General features: G+C 40.0%; 2 protein-coding genes and 1 pseudogene across 2 annotated transcripts in view; 2 read left to right on the top strand and 1 right to left on the bottom strand.

The window, feature by feature from the left end:
- HEATR5B (HEAT repeat containing 5B) overlaps nt 1-2,671 on the top strand; it is a 109,433-nt gene extending 106,762 nt beyond the window's left edge. Inside the window, exon 36 of the mRNA XM_032410292.1 lies at nt 1,763-2,671. Coding sequence (XP_032266183.1) covers nt 1,763-2,067 — 305 coding nt within the window. The 3' untranslated portion in view covers nt 2,068-2,671. The remainder of the gene's footprint in view (nt 1-1,762) is intronic.
- Nucleotides 2,672-5,101: 2,430 nt separating this feature from the next.
- LOC116636401 lies at nt 5,102-17,669 on the bottom strand (annotated as a pseudogene).
- Nucleotides 17,514-19,424, top strand: part of STRN (striatin) — a 93,213-nt gene continuing 91,302 nt past the window's right edge. The window contains exon 1 of the mRNA XM_032410291.1: nt 17,514-17,901. Coding sequence (XP_032266182.1) covers nt 17,668-17,901 — 234 coding nt within the window. The 5' untranslated portion in view covers nt 17,514-17,667. The remainder of the gene's footprint in view (nt 17,902-19,424) is intronic.

Here is a 19,424-nt window from a genome sequence, read left to right as displayed (position 1 = left end):
ATGAGTACTTAAATAATTTATAATATATTTTTTCCAGTTAATTAACTGTTAAAAGCAAAACCTTGCTTTTCTACCTGATGTTGAAAACCTTGTCTGCTTTAGTATGCACAGTGTACTGAAGATGATTTCATATTTATTTGATAATTCATTATTATATTTTCTATGGAAGCTCTTATTATACAGTACTGTTGTAATTCTGTGTGAGGGAAATTGAGCTAAATCTAGCTAACTTGAAGATTCTTGGGACTTTTAAAATATCAGTTTGCTGCCTTCTTTCTTCCGAAACTTTGTCGTGGAAAAAAATCCAACTGATAAAAACTTCTGAGTTGTTTTCAAGGCAAAGGGTGTTTGTGTTTGTTCATTCATTCAACAAATAGTTATTGAGTGCCTACTATGTACTAGGTATGTTCTAGTCCTGAAATAAACACAAAGATCCCTGCTCTCCTAGAGCTTACATTGTAGCGCAAAAACAGAGACAGTGAACACCCTCCCCCCCTTGGGTATGTCTGTATCTATTTTATATATAAATAAAAAATTTTGTATAGATAAACATGTGTACCTATATCTATATAATTTTATGTAGAGGTGAAAATGGATATAACTATATTAATTTTGGATGTAGATATAATAGATGCTGAATTAGGTAAGTGCTATGGAGAAAAAAATACAGTAGGGAAAGAAGATGTTCAGGGCCAGAAGGGATTAGGATTCTGGAAAGGTCTCCTGATTATTATCATTGTCTTTCTTGACGTCAGTGAATGTTGTATTCCACGTTCTGTATCAGATGCTTCCTGCTCCCCCTACAACCTTGGCTACTTTCACTCTACAAAAATTAACATAAATTAAAAGTGGAAAATACATGATTCTCAATGTTGATTATCAGATACATATGTATATATGATCACATTTTTTTAAGAAAAATGCCAGCTTTAATGAAATTTATATTCCAGGATGGAATTGTTAATATGGCAAGACAGACTAGTAAATGGGATTAAGCTTCCAAATAAATCTTTGTTTAAGGGCTTAGAATTTATGTCAACCACAGGTTCTTGTTTTTTTTTTAGCCCTACACTCTACATATTTGCTTCTTTTTGAGATATTTTTCCCTCACTTACTGTGGGTTTGGGGGGATGATGAAATGGGAAAGAGTTATATTTCTATTTTAAAAAGAAGGAAATACCTAGTTTTAGTTAAATAATAGTAAATGGATGCTGTTCAGGTTTCTCTTTCCTACTCTAACCTCCCTATTCTGAAATACCCTTAAAAATGTCATGATCTTACTCTCAGAATACATTCCACCAGATGGCAGGTATAAAGTACTTATTCCTTTTTACCCTTTTAGCCAGTATTTTTTTTACCTTTTTTTTTTTTAAGTAGGCTCCACGCCCAGCATGGAGCCCAACGGGGGCTTGAACTCACAGCCCTGAGATCAGCACCTGATCTGAGATCAAGAGTTGGACACTTAACCGACTGAGCCACCCAGGTGTCCCTAGCCAGTATTTTTTTTTTTAACAAAACAAATTAATATTAATCTAAAATATACAGTCTTAACACACTTGGTCTCCAACTCAAACATATAGCTTGGCGTTAAGTAAATATTTAATATTAATTATGAGTTATTGTTGAGGTCTAAAACAGATTCTATTTGCTTATGTTTTATTATGATTGAGACTACTGCAATAATTGCCTAATTTTAAAATTAAAGTTTATTGTAATTGACAGATTTGTGACGATCCTCAGACTTTATCATTGTTACTTACAGGAGTCCAGTTACTTGCCCTTTTAGTTCCCACTTTGATCTCTTACCTGCTGGATGAAAATTCTTTTGCCTCAGCAAGCACAGCTTCCAAAGATCTTCATGAGTTTGCACTCCAGAATTTAATGCATATTGGACCTCTGTATCCACATGCTTTCAAGACAGTAATGGGAGCAGCTCCTGAGTTGAAAGTACGTTTGGAAACTGCCGTTCGAGCAAGCCAAGCCAGCAAGGCTAAAGCGGCCACCAGGCAGCCAACCCCTACCGTACATTCTGCACCCACGATTAAGCTAAAAACAAGTTTTTTTTAATTTGATATTCCATTCATTTTCATTTATATTGTCAACTGGCAACTAATTAGTGATAGCCACTGTATCATTCTGGGCTGTAGGTTCTACTTTCTTTGTATATGGGTATTGTATGCTTCTAAGTAGGTTAAGTAAAATAATGCTCGTGCCACTCTCTGATTTGGAAGGAGTGATTGTTTTTATCACGTGATGGATGTGCTCTCATTTTTCTCCTATAATGTTTTCTTTTTTATTAATTTATTTTTTAAATACGGAGCCATAGGCTCTTAAATTTAAGTGCTAAAAACAATTATATCATGTAGTTGGGCAGCCTATTGGTATTGTCAGGAAAAAAATAGGTCAATATTCAGCATCTGTCATGAAAAAATTTAATTGAAAAACAAGGAGAATTTAAATTTTAAAGTAACTCAAATAATGAAAAATGTTTCATGGTGTATATAATATGAATAAAGTCACATTTTCTTAGCATTTCTCAAAATGTCCTTACCTTTCTGATAGATCTTTTTACTTTCATATTAGATTACTAAATTATGCTTGTGTGTATTTTAGTTGTTAACTGAATTAAAACTCTCACTGAAAGATCCATTAAAATGTTTCAAATGTGGAATAATGTTCTGCTTTTTTTTTTTTTTTTTTTTGATGGCAAAAATTTGGCCTTGGTTATGTTTTATAATTACAGTACAGAGCATTGAGTCCTGACTATGATGGTTAGTCTCATTCATCAAATATTTATTGAGTGCCTACTGCGCACGAGGCATCAAGCTAAGTGCTGCAGGGCATACAAAAATGAATTTGCCATAATTATGATAATGCCCATCTTTTGTGCAATGGGAATTTTACCCCATCAAATAGATAATTCATGAGATAAGCGTTTGTCCCAGTGTTGAGGAAATGTTAAACACCAGGTTTTACCAGTGTTACATAGACTGTAGTATCAACAGCAAGTCACCTTGCTGAATACTCCAGATGCATACCTGCTTATCATCTGCTGCTGCCTGCTCGCCCTCATGCCCTCGCCAGCTGGCAGCTCCCGTCCTCTTGCTGGTCTTCCGGGTTCGGTCTTGTAAGCCTCGGTGAGGTGCTTTCTTTCACCTGTTGTCTCACTTTCCTTTATTACAGGGTGGTTTTCTCATTTCTGAGTTGCTTTGCCAAAGTTGTTCTCCTTATTTCGGGGGGAGGTTTTTTGGTCACAGTTGTATTGAGATGTAATTCAGACAACATAAAATTCACCCATTTAAAATGTACAATTCAGTGGTGTTTAGTTTATTCACAACCATCACTACAACCAATTATGAACATTTTCATTACTCCCAAAAGAAAGCTCATGGGGTGCTCAGTCAGTTGAGCATCCGACTCTTGGTTTCAGCTCAGGTCATGATCTCAGGGTTGTGAGATTGAGCCCCGAGTTGGGCTCCGTGCTCATTGGGGAGTCTGCTCGAGATTCTTTCCTTCTCCTTCTTCCTCTGCCCCTCCCCCAGCTTGCACATGCTCTCTCCCTCTTTCTAAAATAAATAAATCTTTAAAAGGGAAGAAAGAAACCTCACACCCTTTAGCGATCACCCCACAACCTTTCCATTTCTCCCAAGCCTTTCCCTACCACGGATCTACTTTCTGTCTCCATGAATTCTTCCGTTATGAACATCTCATATAAATGAAATCAGAGAATATGTGGTCTTTTGTGACTGGCTTCTTGACTTAATGGTTTTTTGTTTGTTTTTTTAATTTGTTTGGTTTTTTTAGCCTTCAAAAACCTTTATCGGGGGATAAGCCTAGTTCTAATGGAAAAAGCCCACCTCTGAAAAAGGAGCTGTGGGTATGTAAGCTGGTCTGATGTACATTCATGACTTGTACATTCATGGTTCAAAATAAAGACCCTCAAACACAAATGAGTCTAAAGCCATTACAACCCAAAAGTATGTGATTCACTTAGATGTGCTTATATTAGCTCTTAAGATATGATCTATGTACAGAGGAGCTGCACCTTCCTCACGATCAGCAGAAGCACATGGCCATTAAAAGGGAGGGGGAGGCCAAAAAAAATGACAGTTTAAATAGGGTATAAGGTTCTCCTCTCGACACTATTCAATAAACATATACCCAGAAGGAGAATGAAATAGAATCAATGCCCAGGTGCCTCTCAAAGAGGCAAATGTGATTTGGAATTTTCTAGCACAATACATCTCAACTACTCTGGGTACACACAAAACCAGGACTCCCTACATGAGATGCAAAGGGATTATGCCCACTGCAGTTAGCACCCAGCTCCTGTGCAAGATTCAGCTCCACTATAGTTTGGATCACTTCACTTACGGAAACAGTGCCTAGCAACAACCCTCATGCCTCATTAACACCACTCTATGGCCCTCACTGACTCAGTGGTGCTTTTTTTTTTTTTTTTAAATAAAAGCATCTGAAGAGGTGGCAAATGGTTGCAACTGCTATCAGGTCACAACACTTCCAAAAGCTGAAAAAGATCTCCATCCGCTGGTGCAGTCTTCTCCCCTGTTATACTTCTGCCACCAAAGGAGGGAAAATGGTGGACAAGTTCTTTGCCACTGGGCCTTGCCAAAGTCAATAAGAGAGCTTGTCAAAGGCAGAACCGTTTTATGGGCAAACCATCTCTAGCTGCAAATTTTTGGTTAGGAAGAAGAAGCAAGGCACGTGTGCAAGAAAGAGGTAGGAGTCCCTTTGTCAAGGGTTTGGTGACCCAACCCCAGATGGCCAGCTTGGTGCCAGCAGACCAGGACCTGCCAAAACCCATTATTCAGACAGAAAAGGAAGAGAAGACACCAAAAAAATATAGTCAGTTCTGAAATCTGCACAGTTGATATTTGTTCTTTGTAGCACTAAGGACTTGAATGAGAATCATGAAACTTGAGGAACACATTCTTTTCTTCAGGATTTAAAAAATTTTATCATGTACCAGAAGACTGCATTCAGTATGGTCGGTCTAACAGCTTTTGCTAGAACTTGGTTGTTAAAGCACACTGCACCCAGCACTGGGAGAACTTCATCTGAGTGGAGTGGCTTGTGACCTTCATTGGTCCCCAAGCCGAAAGTCCTGTCCCCAGTTGTGTCTCCCAACTCCACCATTCTGATCAGCAACTTGCCTCATGGTAGCAGGGGACACACCGAATCCTGACACCTCTCCTCTCCTGCTGGGCAGCCAGCAGTACAAAAACAGGTGTGGGTAGAAAATGTCTTCGTCCCAAGTCCGTTGGGTATCTGAACATTAGGAGGAAATAAAGATCTCCAACAAGATTTCCAATGAGCTCATTAATGACCGAGCCTCCCGTCATACAGTTGAATCCAAGGATAACCATGGTAAATAATAGGCCGTAACTGTGTTCCAAACCAAAATGATAACAATCATGTCTCTGTTCAGCTGGGCCCAGACATAAAGTACTGACATGATCAGAGGAATCATCAGCAACTGCATATTCATTGCTAAGCCAGTAATCACGATGCAAATCCAGTTAAAGAGGAGCATGAATACATAGTCGGCTGGCCTCCCATCAAAAGCTCCTGTTTCACATCGTGTAGAATACTGTAAGAAATAGAAATTGACCAATAAATCCAATTCCCGGAACCACAGGGAAGTAAAAGGTGGCAGTGATTGGCCTCCAAATCTGGAAGCGATAGAGGAAGGCTTCTTCAGACCAGAGGAAGAAGGAGGCGGGCTGATGAGACCAGGTTTGCCAACAAGGTCACCGTGACAGTGGTGACCAACCAAGGGCATGATGTCTGGGATGCTCCTGGGACATCTTCACCTTTTAGGTGGCTAGGATGTGCACAGCCGCCCAACTCCCCAACCCTGGCCCCTCACCACATGGTGCCCTCTGTGAGTGAAAGGTGTGGGGGAGGAAGCCGCCCAAGCCAAGGAGCGGAAGGCGGAGATCCCCGGATGTGGCGCCACACTTGACTAGATGTTTTTAAGCTTCATCCACGTGTAGCATGCTTTAGTACTTCCTCCCTCTCTGTGGCTGGATAATACTCCGCTGTATGTGTACCACATTTTGTTTATCCATTCACCGGTGGATGGACACTTGGGTTGTTTCCACCTTTCGCCTATTAGAAATAATACTGCTTTGGACAACTGTGTGCGAGTTTCCGGTGGACATATGTTTTCATTTCTCTTGGGTATACACCTAGGAATGGAATTGCTGACTCAATGATAACTCTTCAGCTTTTTAAGGAACTGCCACACTGTTCTTCAATTGCTTGTTTCTTGTTTCTTGCACATATAACCCCTCTTCACTCACCTATTTATGAAGTATAAAGTTTATTTCTGCTTTGGCTATTTTCTGCTATTCTTGGTACCTCCCAGACTTTTTCCATCATTTCCCACCTTGAGGTAGACTGCACCATGCATTAACAATGATTCTCTTTTTTTCTCCCTCTCTCCCTCAGCTCCTTCTTTCCTCCCTCCCTCCCTCCCTTCCCTCCTTCCTTCCTTCCTTCCTTCCTTCCTTCCCTTCCTTCCCTTCCTTCCTTCCTTCCTTCCCTCTCCCCAGGACTACTTTGTACTTTCTCTATACTCCTCTGAGCCACTGACAACCTAACTTCTAGTTTTCTGTGATAGTATTTATAAAAAAAGCTCTGTTTGAAGAATTATATTTATTAATTTGTTTCACTGCCCAATTCTTGAGATTCTTCTCAACCTGAATAATCATACTTATTCGATTCTGAACATCCGGTATCAAGGAGCTAAAAGGAGAAGCATCATGACAGCCAATGGATTCTTTCTGAAGCATAATCTGAGCAGTTTTAACATTAAAAGAAAGTATTTTCTATTTACTTTCCAGGTTCTTGTTCATATTGTCCATTTGAATTCTGAATTTAATTAGAGAAAACTAAAGTTTGAAGTCAGGTTTCTCTTTTCCAAATAGGTTCTGCTATCAACTAGGGATAGAACTTCAGAAAACCTAACCTTTGGGGGCTTCAATTCCCTCATCTATAAAATTAGAGGAAAACTTACTAGGTATTCTACATTTCTGTGGATTTATCCTGCTTATTTTTATCCAGAGAGTGAGTCTTTCGCCAGTCCTTTAATATTATTTAGTCTGATTAATAGTTTTTACATATATATAAAATATATATGTATATATGTATATGTGTATATATACATATATATAAAATAGCTATCATAGTAGGACAGTATAAAATACATTAAATCCAGAGAGTAGTTAAATATTGCAGATTATCACTATCAAGAAGAGCTGCCATTTCTGTGGTGCACCAGGCACTGTGCTAGACACTTTATATCCATTCTTACTTTTCATTCAAACAATGCTAACTGAGGTCTGCAATTAGCCCAATTTTCCCAAAACACATTTTATTATATGAATCACTATGCCTCACATTTTCTTCATTCTTAATTGGAATTTTTAGGTTGTTGCCAGAAATGGCTAGAGTACAGCTATAAATAAATTTCTTGCCTTAATGCTTTCTATCACATGGATTATTTTAAAAACCTAATTTAATCATTACAAACCTATTTCTACTTCTAAATTAATAATAATTATGAAATACAGTTAAATAATTATGAAATTATTATTTATGGGCTTCACAAAATTTTACTTAAAAATTTCATGTCTTAATCATAATTTCTTAATTATTAGAAATATTATCCTGAGCTAAGTTTTTGGTGCTGTCGTTAAACAAATATGTGAGAACCATGCATGCACAAGTGACCAGTACAACTGTTTTTTCTTTTCTTTCGGGAGAATTTGTTCACAGCTTTAGTCCTCTACCCACAATTCTCAATCTCTTTTTGCCATTGGAATGCGTAGGTTTCCATTCAGACATTGTCTCTCTCATACACATATACCCCGTTTGCCCTTTCAATGTAAGTCGATGTAAGTCAAAAGAATCCTTGAAGGGGCACCTGGGTGTCTCAATCGTTAAGCATCTGCCTTCGGCTCAGATCATGATCCCAGGGTCCTGGGATCAAGCCCCGCATCTGGCTCCCTGCTCAGCGGGAAGCCTGCTTCTCCCTCTCCCACTCCCCCTGCTTGTGTTCCCTCTCTCACTGTCTCTCTCTGTCAAATAAATAAATAAAATCTTTAAAAAAAAAAAAAAGAATCCATGAAAATTTAAGTAAGTTTGTTTGGCTTTTCCAGCTTTTAACTTCAATTGTTCATGCTTTCTTTAAATCTCTTCCTTCTTTCCAACTTATTTCCATTTGTATAGGAAAATGCCTCTCTTATTTGTGGGGAAAAAAAAGAAAGAGGCATGACTTTAATCTTGCCCAATGAGCATAAACGTAGAGTCAGGGGGAAAAGGAAAATCATTTTATATATTATTATAAATCAATTTTAATTATAAAATTTGCATTCATTAAATTTTTGGGAAAATTATCACAATTCATACACAGACCAAATTACTGTTAATATTTTAGTCTATTTCCTTCCACATCTGTAATCAACCTGAGGTAGAATGTTGTATCCTGCTTCTGCCCACTTATTTTATAAGCATTTCCCCCATAGAATTGCTCTAATAATAATATGGGATAGACTTAGTAACCATCATCTTTTGATCACTACTTAACATGGATGTACCAGTATCGAATTAGCCATTACCCTTTGCAGGGGGTACTTGGTTTGTAGTGTTTACATTTTCATAAATAATGCTGCATTGACTTTTAAAATATGAAACTTTGTAGATTATTTCCTTGGGATAGATTAAAGGGGTTATAAAAATATGACAGATTTTAAATTTTAAGACATACTGCTGAATTTTAGAAAGTGATGCTTTTTGAACTAACAGATGTGAAAATGAAACTGGGTCACTGTTTTCCAAATTCCAAGAAAATACCTGGGAAGGTCATTAAATCACAATTATTTGGGTATACCTAAACATTTTTTATAAAGGGCATTCTAGTTGACTGTAAATCCTTATGAAGCTAGGTTCAATCACCATAAGGCTTAATAGAGTTTGGCTGCTTTTAGTAAAAATACGCTAGTTAAAACAAGGAAGGTGACAGTCCTACTCTATGTACTGAACGATCCAGTGTGTGTGTGTGAGGCCAGGGCTTGGGGCTGGGCGATCAGCTTCAGATGCCACATATCAAGAGCAATGACAGACTGATGTCTATCCAAGCCAAGGGATAAAGAGGAACTGAGAATAAGGAAGGGAAGCATGGTCATTCATCTTCAGATGGGTGGACCAGATAGCTGATTGCACCAACAGGTCAATGTCTCAAGTAGTCTGCAATCGAATGTAAAATGAGAATTTCCTAAGAGAGCTGTTAAAATTGATTGCCTGATGATAGTGCATTCTTTTACACTGGACATATACAAGGAGAACTTGAATTCCTGTTTGTCAAAGATTTTGTGGTAAGATGGTCTAATGCTATCTCATTCGTTGGACAATTATTTATGGAACACCTATATGCCAGGCACTGGGAATAAAATAATGAATAGCCAAGCAAAGAATCGGCCATGATATGTTTACACTCTACCTGGGGAGAGATATAAAATAGTCACAGGTTGTGATAAGTAGTTGGAGGGAATGGTATGAAGTATGGTTTGATAAAGAATAAGCAGGGTTTTTTTTTAAGTTTTTAAAAATTTATTTAAGTAATCTCTACACCCCATGTGGAACTTGAACTCAGGACCCCCAAATCAAGAGTCACATGCCCCTCTGACTAAGCTAGCTAGGTGCCCCAAGGCAGGAATTTCTACATAGGATAGATCTACGTAGACTCTTGTCTGCTCTTCATACCTGAAATGTGACTACCTACCATTGGTTGTCTCAGAGATTCCTCAAACTCAATTAATTTAAAATCGGATTCTTCACCTCCTTATCTAAAAACTAACTTCTCCACTCATGATCTCCCAATAAATAGGACAACTATTTTATCCTGTTGTGTAAGACATAGATCTCGGTATCATCCTTGACAGTTCCCACCTTCTCCCTCACTATGCTTAGTTCATCACCAAGTTTCCTAAATATCTTGTCAAATCCCTCTGAATCTTTATTGCCATTGTCACCATCCTAGCAGATCAGCACATCTGGTTGCACTACAGCAAAGTCCTGGGTGTGGACTGTAGGGTCAATTTTCCTAGGTTTGTATCTGGCTCCATTATTTACAAGCTGTGTAACCTTGGATAAGTCACTCGTCCTCTCTGTGCCTCAGTTTTCACATCTGTGAAATGAAAATAACAATATCTATTTTATAGAGTAGCTGTGGGTGAAATAAATTAATACTTGTAAATGACCTTAAAATAGTGCCTGACCCTTAGAAAACAATTTGGAAATGTCAGTTAATATTATATTTTCCACAAAGAAACAGAGATGATCTTTATAAATTTGAATCTGATACCTTGCTGGAAACTCTCCAGTTGCTTACCTTAGCAAAAAGACCCAATTCCTTAAGGTGACCTGCGAGGCCCTGCATAATCTGGCCCCTGCCTACTTCACCTCGTTATGCAGGTCCTATGGCCATATAGTAGTGTCCCTTTCTGTCATATGAAAATAATGTTAGGAGCAGCTGGGCGGCTCAGTCAGTTAAGTGTCTGACTCTTGATTTTGGCTCAGGTCGTGATCTCAGGACTGTGGGATAGAGCCCTGCTTTCAGCCCCACACAAGCTCCGTGCTCAGCGTGGAGTCTGTTTGTCCTTCTCCCTCTGCTCCTCCCACTGGTCACTCTCTCTCTCTCTCTCAAACAAATAAATAAAATCTTAAAAAAAAAAGAATGTTAGTGCTTACCTCTTAAGGACATTGTAAGGATCGAGTTAATGCATACAAAATGCATTATTTTTTTCTTTAGTAAATGCTCGGTAAGTACTAGGTATAAAAATGATAATTGTTATTACTTTTCTCTTGCTCTTTATGTCAGGTATATTGGACTTCTTCCAAATGCACTATATACTTTTCTTCCTCAGGTGTTTGAATTTTGCTTAAAAAGCTCCATTTCACCTTCTGCTAACTAATTTATACTCCTCCTTCATGTTTTAATCTGGTGCATTCTCATAAAAATGTTGCAGCATTAATTTGGCTATTGCCATATCCTAAAAATGCTATTATTTAAATTATTTAAATGATCTTTTTCTCCTGTAACAAAAATGTATGTAGTGGCTCCTTAAGCTTGAATACAATCAGCTTACAGGTTATAATGTTACACATTATTTCATGTGAAAGTGTGTATGAGCTGGTTCAAACCACTCCTCCTCTTGTTACTTCATGTCCTGCAGCTGGGGGGGAAATCTGGGAAAGGAGATAACATAGATAATGGTAGAATTTTCCATTACAGAGAACAACTGCAAGTGCTAAAATTAATACATTCTGAACAGCAGTAGCATATTGAGGGCCTGTAGGGAAGAGGGAGAGAGATATACACTACATGCAAAACACATCAAATCTTGTTTGGAAAAAGTTAAGAAAATAGGGGTCTCCAAAACCTGACAAAAATGTAGTGGACCTCTTTAACCTCATTCATCTTTCTTGTTTTTCTGGCACAAAGCCCAGATTTTTCCCTGTCATGTTTGCAAATAATAATAATAATAATAATAATAATAATAATAATAATGTACCGTATTTGACTTCTTTTGAGAACTGACTTCAGTTCTAGTTTATATTTTAGTTTATATTTCAGGGCTATCAGATAGGAGTTTTGTGAGGGGGAGATGCTGTTCTGAGCAATTCAAATCTACATGAAGATTGGGTGTCTTCTTCTGAGCAGAAGCTCCATCTGGAAACCAGTACATCTCTGTTGCATGGTTGGCAGGAAGAGCCAGCTTATAAAAATGTTCTCTCCCTACCCCAAGTCCCACAACGGTTATTTTTATGTAATGAAGATGCATGAATAGTTGGAAATTCCATTCCTGCCTTAAAAATGGGGGCACCATAGTTATTAAAGAAAAGAAGAGGAGGAAGACAAGAGCCTGTAGAGTAGAGCTTCCATTCACCGGAAATGTTAAAAGAGAAAGCAGGGGATGGAGTTGATGGGAGAAAGAAAAAGCATGTGTTCAAAAACCCACTGAAGGTTGGCTTAGAGGAATAGAACCTTAAGTTGGTCACCATCAATATTCTAAGAGAGGTCTTGCTACAGCTTCAGAGCTGTATTACCATTTTAGTCTCCTGCAGTGTTAGCTATATAGATAGTGAAAGCAATCCTGATTTTAGATTTTAAGTATCTCTTCCTCCATATATTAGTCACTACAAAATTAAAATTAATTTTAATTTCAAAATGAAATCTTATTTAATTAAATAGTTGAATTTATTTAAATGTGTTAAATAAAAGGAAATTTCATTTCATTTATTTACTTATTTTTTAAAGATTTTACTTATTTATGTGTCAGAGAGAGAGAGCACACAAGCAGAGGGAGTGGCAGAGGGAGAGGGAGAGAAGCAGACTCCCCACTAAGCATGGAGCCCCATGCAGTACTCGATCTCAGGACTCCGGCATCGTGACCTGAGCTGAAGGCCGACGCTTAATGAACTGAGCCACCTAGGAGTCCCAGAGATTTCATCTTAAAATGAAAATTAAGCAACTCTCTAATTTCAACTACACTCTTCCAAAAGAAAATAATAGTAATAATAACAAAGAATAACAGAGGCGATTTTCCCATCTTATCATGTGACTGTGATGTAGATTTAATTCTTGGATTCAAAGAACGTTTTCGAATAATGGAATTCCTTCACTTCGCAACTTGTTATTGGCTGTTTTCCCAACCCAGTCATTACCAGACTTTAAATCTAGGAAGGCAGTTTGGAGGCTGAGGCAAGGCAGAGGCAGGGGAGGCAGCAGGGAGAGGTGAGGGCAATAAGGGGGTGGGCAGAGAGTACAGAGGCTGATGAACAGTGGGCTATTGCACACGTCTGTTCCCCAAAGTTCTCTTCATGCCAGCGGAAGCCTATCTCCACTCAAGCGGTCCAGTCTCTGTTCTCTGACCAGAATTCTGATAGAGCCATGACGTTCAATTTGAAGACGTTTCTTGCAGCAGTTAAAAAGTCAGTAACTGGTCGTTTTGGAGAGGTTTTTATTTTTTCAATTAAAAAAAAAATTAAAGTAAACTCTACACCCAACGTGGGACTTGAACTCAAGACTCCTGAGATCAAGAGTCTCAAGAGTCACATGTTCTACCACTGAGCCAGCCAGGGACCCCTGGACAGTTTTTTGTTTGTTTGTTTAAATAGCCACTCATTTTAATGAAGAAAAAAAAAAAAAAACAAGAGAGAGAACGGAGATGACTTGTCATTTTGTGGAACTATAATCCCCATCCCACATAACACACCCAGAGAAACCAAAAAGAGAAAACACTCCAATTATCTAAATAACCGTTTAGCATTTCACAATTTTTCACTTTAAACTGCTTATACCGATACATAAAACAACATTTAGACAGCTGCTCTCTGTGCTTGGACAGGAAACTTTATTTTTTTGTGTCACAGGTTTTACTAATTATAAAATGAAATGACCAGGAAATCAGCAACATCTTAAGGTCTGAGGCTTAATGGCAAGGCATGGACATTATTTTTTTAAAGATTATTTTAGCTATGCTGAATTAAAGTTCTAACCAGGGGATGGGGATGAGAAAGAAAAAAGAACAGTTATTGAGCCCCCAGTATTTATATTTAGTTAGTCTTGTGAACTCTGCTACAATAATAGCTATCATTATTTGGTTTATGCTATATGTCAAGCACTATGCTAGGGGACTTAACATTTTTCTCTCATCTAATCTTTTTTTTCTTTAAAGATTTTATTTATTTATGTGAAAGAGAGAGAACACATACGTGCGCACGTGCGCGCGCGCGCGCACACACACACACACACACACACACACACACACAGTGGGGGAGGGGCAGAGCGAGAAACAGACTCCCCACTGAGCAGGGAGCCTGATGTGGGGGCTGGATCCCAGGATCATGACCTGAGCCAAAGACAAACGCTTAACCGATTGAGGCACCCAGGCGCCCCTCTCTCATCTAATCTTCATGGTAACTTTATAAGGTAAATATTATTCTCATATTAAAAATGACACAATTGTGACTAAAAAAAGTTAAACCATTTGTCCAAGATTTCTAGATTTGGATAATTGTAGAGTGAGGAATGAAATTGAGTCTCTTCTTTCTCAAGATTGCTCTGGCTATTTGGGGTCTTTCATTGTTCCATACAAATTTTAGGATTGTTTGTTATATTTCTGTGAAAAGTGCCTTTAGAATTTTGATAGGGATTGCATTGAATCTGTGGATTGCTTTGGGTACTATGGACATTTAACAATATTAATTCTTCCAATCCCTAAGCATGGAATAGTCTTCCATTTATTTATGTCTTCTTCAATTTCTTAATATCTGGTAGTTTTCAGTATACAGGTCTTTCACCTCATTGGTCAAATTTATTCTTAGGTATTTTATTCTTTTTGATGCAATTGTAAATGGGATTGTTTTCATAATTTCTCTTTCTGATAGTTTGTGATTAGTATATAGAAATGCAACATATTTTTGTGTAATGATTTTGTATCCTGCAACTTTATTGGATTCATTTATTAGTTCTAACTTTTTTTGATGGAGTATTTAGGGTTTTCTATATATATAAAGTCATGAAATCTGCAAATAGGACAGTTTTCTCTCTTCTTTTCCAATGTGGATGGCTTTTATTTCTTTCTTGCCTAAATGTTCTGTTTAGGACTTCCAGTACTACGTTGAATAAAAGTGGTGAGAGTAGGCATCCTTGTCTTTTTCCTGATCTTAGAGGAAAAGCTTTCAGTTTTTCACAATTGAGTATAATGTTAGCTGTTGTCTTGTCATAGATGGCCTTTATTATGTTGAGGTACATTCCCTCTATATCTGCCTTATTGAGTGTTGTTTTTTTAATCAAAAATGGATGTTGAATTTTGTTAAATTTTGTCAACATGGTGTATCACACTTAATGATTTGCAGATGTTGAACTATCCTTGCATCCCTGGAATAAATTTCACTTGACCGTGGTGTATGATCCTTTCAATGTATTGTTAAATTTGGTTTGCTAATATTTTGTCAATGATTTTTGCATCAGGGATATTGGCCTATAATTTTTGTGTGTGTGTGTGTGGCAAACTTATCTGGTTTTTGTATCAGGGTAATGCTGGCCCCATAAAATGAGTTTGGAAGACTTCTCTCGTCTTCTATTTTTTGGAAGAGTTTGAGAGGGATTGATATTAATCTTTCTTTGAATGTTGATAGGAATCACCAGTGAAGCCATCTGGTCTCAGACTTTTATTTGTTGGGACATTTTTGATTACTGCTTTTCCTTACTAGTGATCAGTCTGTTCAGATTTTCTGTTTGTTCATGACTCAGTCTTGATAGGTTGTATGTTTCTAAGAATTTATCCATTTCATCTAGGTTGTCCAATTTGTTGATGTATAATTGTTTATAGCAGTCTCTTATCCTTTGTATTTCTGTGCTATCAGATGTAGTATTTCCTTGTTCATTTCTGATTTTATTTATTTGAGTCCTCTCTCTTTTTTTCTTGGTAGTCTAGCTAAAGGACTTATGGGCTCTTAAATAGCTACCATTAAATTTAATTATGTTTTATAGCGTGTTATGAATTTATTTCAGGGAATTGTCAGACATGTCTTCTATTAGAGAGAGAGAGAGAGAGAGAAAACCTTTTAACATTCACAACTTGTAGGAGTACTTAAATCTTCCAGATGAAAAAATATGCCATTGTGGTGACATTATTGTCCCTTTGGTATTCTGGTAGGTCTGATAAGTAAGAAAGGAAGCAACATGTTAGTAGAAAGATCAATGAACTAGCAGTCAGGAATTCTGGTTTCTAGTTTTGGCTGTGCCATCCCCTCAAAGCCTCATTGTGGACAAGTCTCAACTTCTTTGGACTTAAGTTTCTTGAGCTGTAAAATGAGAGGACTGGGCAGTGTCTCAAAGGACACTTATAACCAAACTAATTTATGACACAGGGAATTTAGCCAAGGCTGGATCAAACTTTTATTCTAATAAAGAATGAATTCATGAAGCAGAAACATTCAATAAGTGAGAAAAGAGAGCTTGCCATCTTTATTTGCAACCAGGGCAGATACAGTGTGTTTCCTGTCCTTTCCACAAGTAGCCATGGGAAGGGAGGGGTTGGGGGGAGAGAATAGGAACAGGATGTCCTTCCCTGACATGTCAATAACCAGTCTAAATCTTTAAATTTTTTCATGGCCATCAGGTCTGATATTCCAGAAGTCCATCCCACACAACAAAAGAATTACTAATAACTTGTTATGAGGACAAGATAAGTGCTTCATTTCATTTTCATTTGTTAAATTTTTTTTTTTTTAGGTACCTTTCATTACTGTTGTAGTGTGAGTTTATAGTGACATAATTTCAGGGACTTGGAAGGATAACATTTACAGAGAAACACTTGAAAGGACTTCGGTGTGCTTTTGGTAGGCTAATATTGCTGAGAGTTTGCAGGTGAACCAAGACAGAAACTAGAAACGGGACAGGTGGAAAGGGAGAAGTGCCTGGATACCTAAGCCAGTTCTAGGGAAGAGAAAGGGACTTTGTTCTTTCAGGCAGTGTTGATTTAAGGCACTGTGAGAATTGATTATATACTTGCCAATGTCCCTTTGATGATAGGAGCTGTGTCATTTATCTTTATATCCCCAGCGACAGAAACAACTGACAATCAAATATTTGTTGAGTTGAACTGAGTAAAAACTGCGCGGGAAAAGGTAGGAAAAAGGAGACCGAAGTCGCAGCCTCGGATATCTGAAACTTTACAGGATTTGGATTTACTGCAAGACTGACTGCAGGAGAAAGGGACTTCAGGAGTAGCAATGTTTCAGAGGAGCTGCCAACAACCCAGAATTTAGAAGCTGAAAGGGGACTAGTTTAGGAGAGTGATCAGAGTTCCTTATTAGTGAAAACTGATCAGGCAACAGGTTTGAACCCCCAAGAGAAAAGAGAAAGGGGGGAGCGACAGCGATAAGATTGCCAAAACTGAGGAGTGTTTGTGGCCAGAGAAACACTGAAGTCGGAGCCAAAGGGAGAGGATTGAGTTCCAACTAGCTGGAGGATCCCCGCCCGGGAGCCTGACCTCCGAACTTCGCTTTGAGCTTGTTTCTTAACAGAACTACCAGGAAGCACTGAAAGATGTGCGGCTCGGGCTGGTATCTTGGCGCGACAACTTCCGTGTGTGTGTGTGTGTGTGTGTGTGTATGTGTGTATGTGCAACAGGGCGCGCCGCCCAAGAACTTCCGTGTGCGAGAGGGACTGGCGCACAGCCCGCCTGCACCCGCCGGGCGGGTGAGGAAACCCGCGCTCCCGGCCCGGCCGGCCCCCACCGCCGCGGGCAGGGGCGGGCCGGGGCGGGCCGGGGGGCGGGGCTGCAGACGCGCCCGAGCCGCTGGCCGCCCCACAGGCCGCCGCGGCCGCGCTCGCCGGCGCCACACCCCGCGACTACATTTCCCAGCAAGCCCCGGGCCGCCCGCGCGCCGCAGTTGACCCATTTCCCGGCCCGTCCCGGGCTCGGCCGGCCCCCGCGCCCAGGCGGCTGCTCCCTGCTGACTGGGGTGTGGGCGGGGAGCGGCGGAGGCAGGAGGAGGCGCTGCTGGCCGCCGCGGTTGCCTCCGCTGCTGGGCGCCTGGGCAGCTCCCGAGGGTTCTGCGGCCGCCATGGACGAGCAGGCGGGTCCCGGCGTCTTCTTCAGCAACAACCACCCGGGCGCCGGCGGTGCCAAGGGTCTCGGGCCTCTGGCGGAGGCTGCCGCGGCCGGCGACGGAGCGGCTGCAGCGGGGGCGGCGCGAGCCCAATACAGCCTCCCTGGGATCCTGCACTTCCTGCAGCATGAGTGGGCCCGCTTCGAGGTTGAGAGAGCCCAGTGGGAGGTGGAGCGGGCGGAGCTGCAGGTAAAGACCCTCCCGGCCTGGCCCTCTTCATCCCGCCTCTTCGCCCCCCCCCCCCCCTTCTGGCCCCCGCTCGTCCCCTCCCCATTTGCTCCCGCCCATTCCACCCAGAACCGCGTCCCTTTACCCCCTTCACCTTTGCCTTTCGCTGACCCCACTTCCTTGACCTGGGTTCCCACTCCCGCCCTTGATGCGTTGTTTACCCTCCCCGCTCCTTTTCGTCTGCTCCTTCCCACTCTTAACTCAGTCTCTTTCCAACTCTTTTGCCCTCCCACATTTTAGGTCGTCCCTTTCAGTTTACTAATTGGGCTGACAGTAGTTTTGAGAGACGTCGAGCAAATCATTCTCTGCCCTAGTGAGTCCCATCCTAGGTCTAGAGATGTTCCCTGCGGAAGGTGTTGGTAGTTGGCCTCTCTCTCTGAAAGGAAGGTGATTAAAGACAGCAGAAGTTGTGTCTGAGGGGCCTGGACTTTAGGCGAGAAGCAGATGTTGGGCGAAAGTATTATTAGGAATATCAGCTTCTTTTTAGATACATGTAAATGTTTTTTTTCCTCTTTCCTCTTCCTTACCCCCTCCCGCGTTTCTTTTAGGTATTTCAGATTCATGGATTTTGAATGAAGGACCTAGATGATACAGTCAGGTGATGGTTCAGAGATGGTTTCCTGTTCTCAGAATCTGAAACTTCCCAAGGGTTAATTTTATGTCCAGTGTTTTGTGAGATTGACTTGTACTTTGAAAGGAACTAAAAGGGACTTTAAAGTTGGTTACATTTCCTTGCATAATCTGCAAGATAAAGTATATCCAGGAGGGAGCTGTTGTGGGCTCTTAGAAGAAAGTGAGGCTGATCCTTTATTGGCCATTCTGAATTGCTAAGTAGGTTTCAGTGGCTGTTCTTAAAACTTCCAAGGCACATACCAATTTCACAAGGAACTTAAAGAACTGAGTAGCTGTGCCTTTCTGTTTTACTGGCTAATCCTGTATTCTCATGAAATCTGAGTATAGTTTTGGTTGGTGAAACACTTGAAGTTAAAATGCTATCCAGTGTGTCACTTTTTTTGGTAACATGTATTTTCTTTGGCACTTAAAAAAAGAAAAGGAGAAATCTGTTAAATAGAATCATGTGCTGGAACAGGGTGGTTTGGCATAGTGGAAGTGGCTGGGGAGAGAGGGAGTAGACAGCCTTACAGTACCGGTTGTGCTTGCTTCTAGCTCTGACCTTGAGGAAATCCTTTCGCCTCTCCGAACTTCAGTTTCATCTTTTATTTATCCAGTACGTTTATTGAGGAGTGCCCGCTGTGTGCCTCTAGGCCCCGGGATTAACAAAACTGACAGCAACTCTGCCCTCATAGAGCTTACATTTTAGTCGGCAAACAGTCAGCAAATGCAAGTATATAATATACTGGACCATAGTGGCAACTTGGATGAGAAAAATAAATCAGGTACAGGGATAGAGTGTGAGAGGGGCAGCTATTTTATTTTAGATGTGGTGTTTGAGGAAGGCCTCTGGGAGGAGTTGAATGAAGCGA

The sequence above is a fragment of the Phoca vitulina genome, unplaced genomic scaffold, assembly GCF_004348235.1.
Source record: "Phoca vitulina isolate PV1807 unplaced genomic scaffold, GSC_HSeal_1.0 scaffold12, whole genome shotgun sequence".
Classification (NCBI taxonomy): Eukaryota; Metazoa; Chordata; class Mammalia; order Carnivora; family Phocidae; genus Phoca; species Phoca vitulina.
Note: the sequence above shows the minus strand (reverse complement) of the source record. Positions and strands in the feature narration are given on the sequence as shown.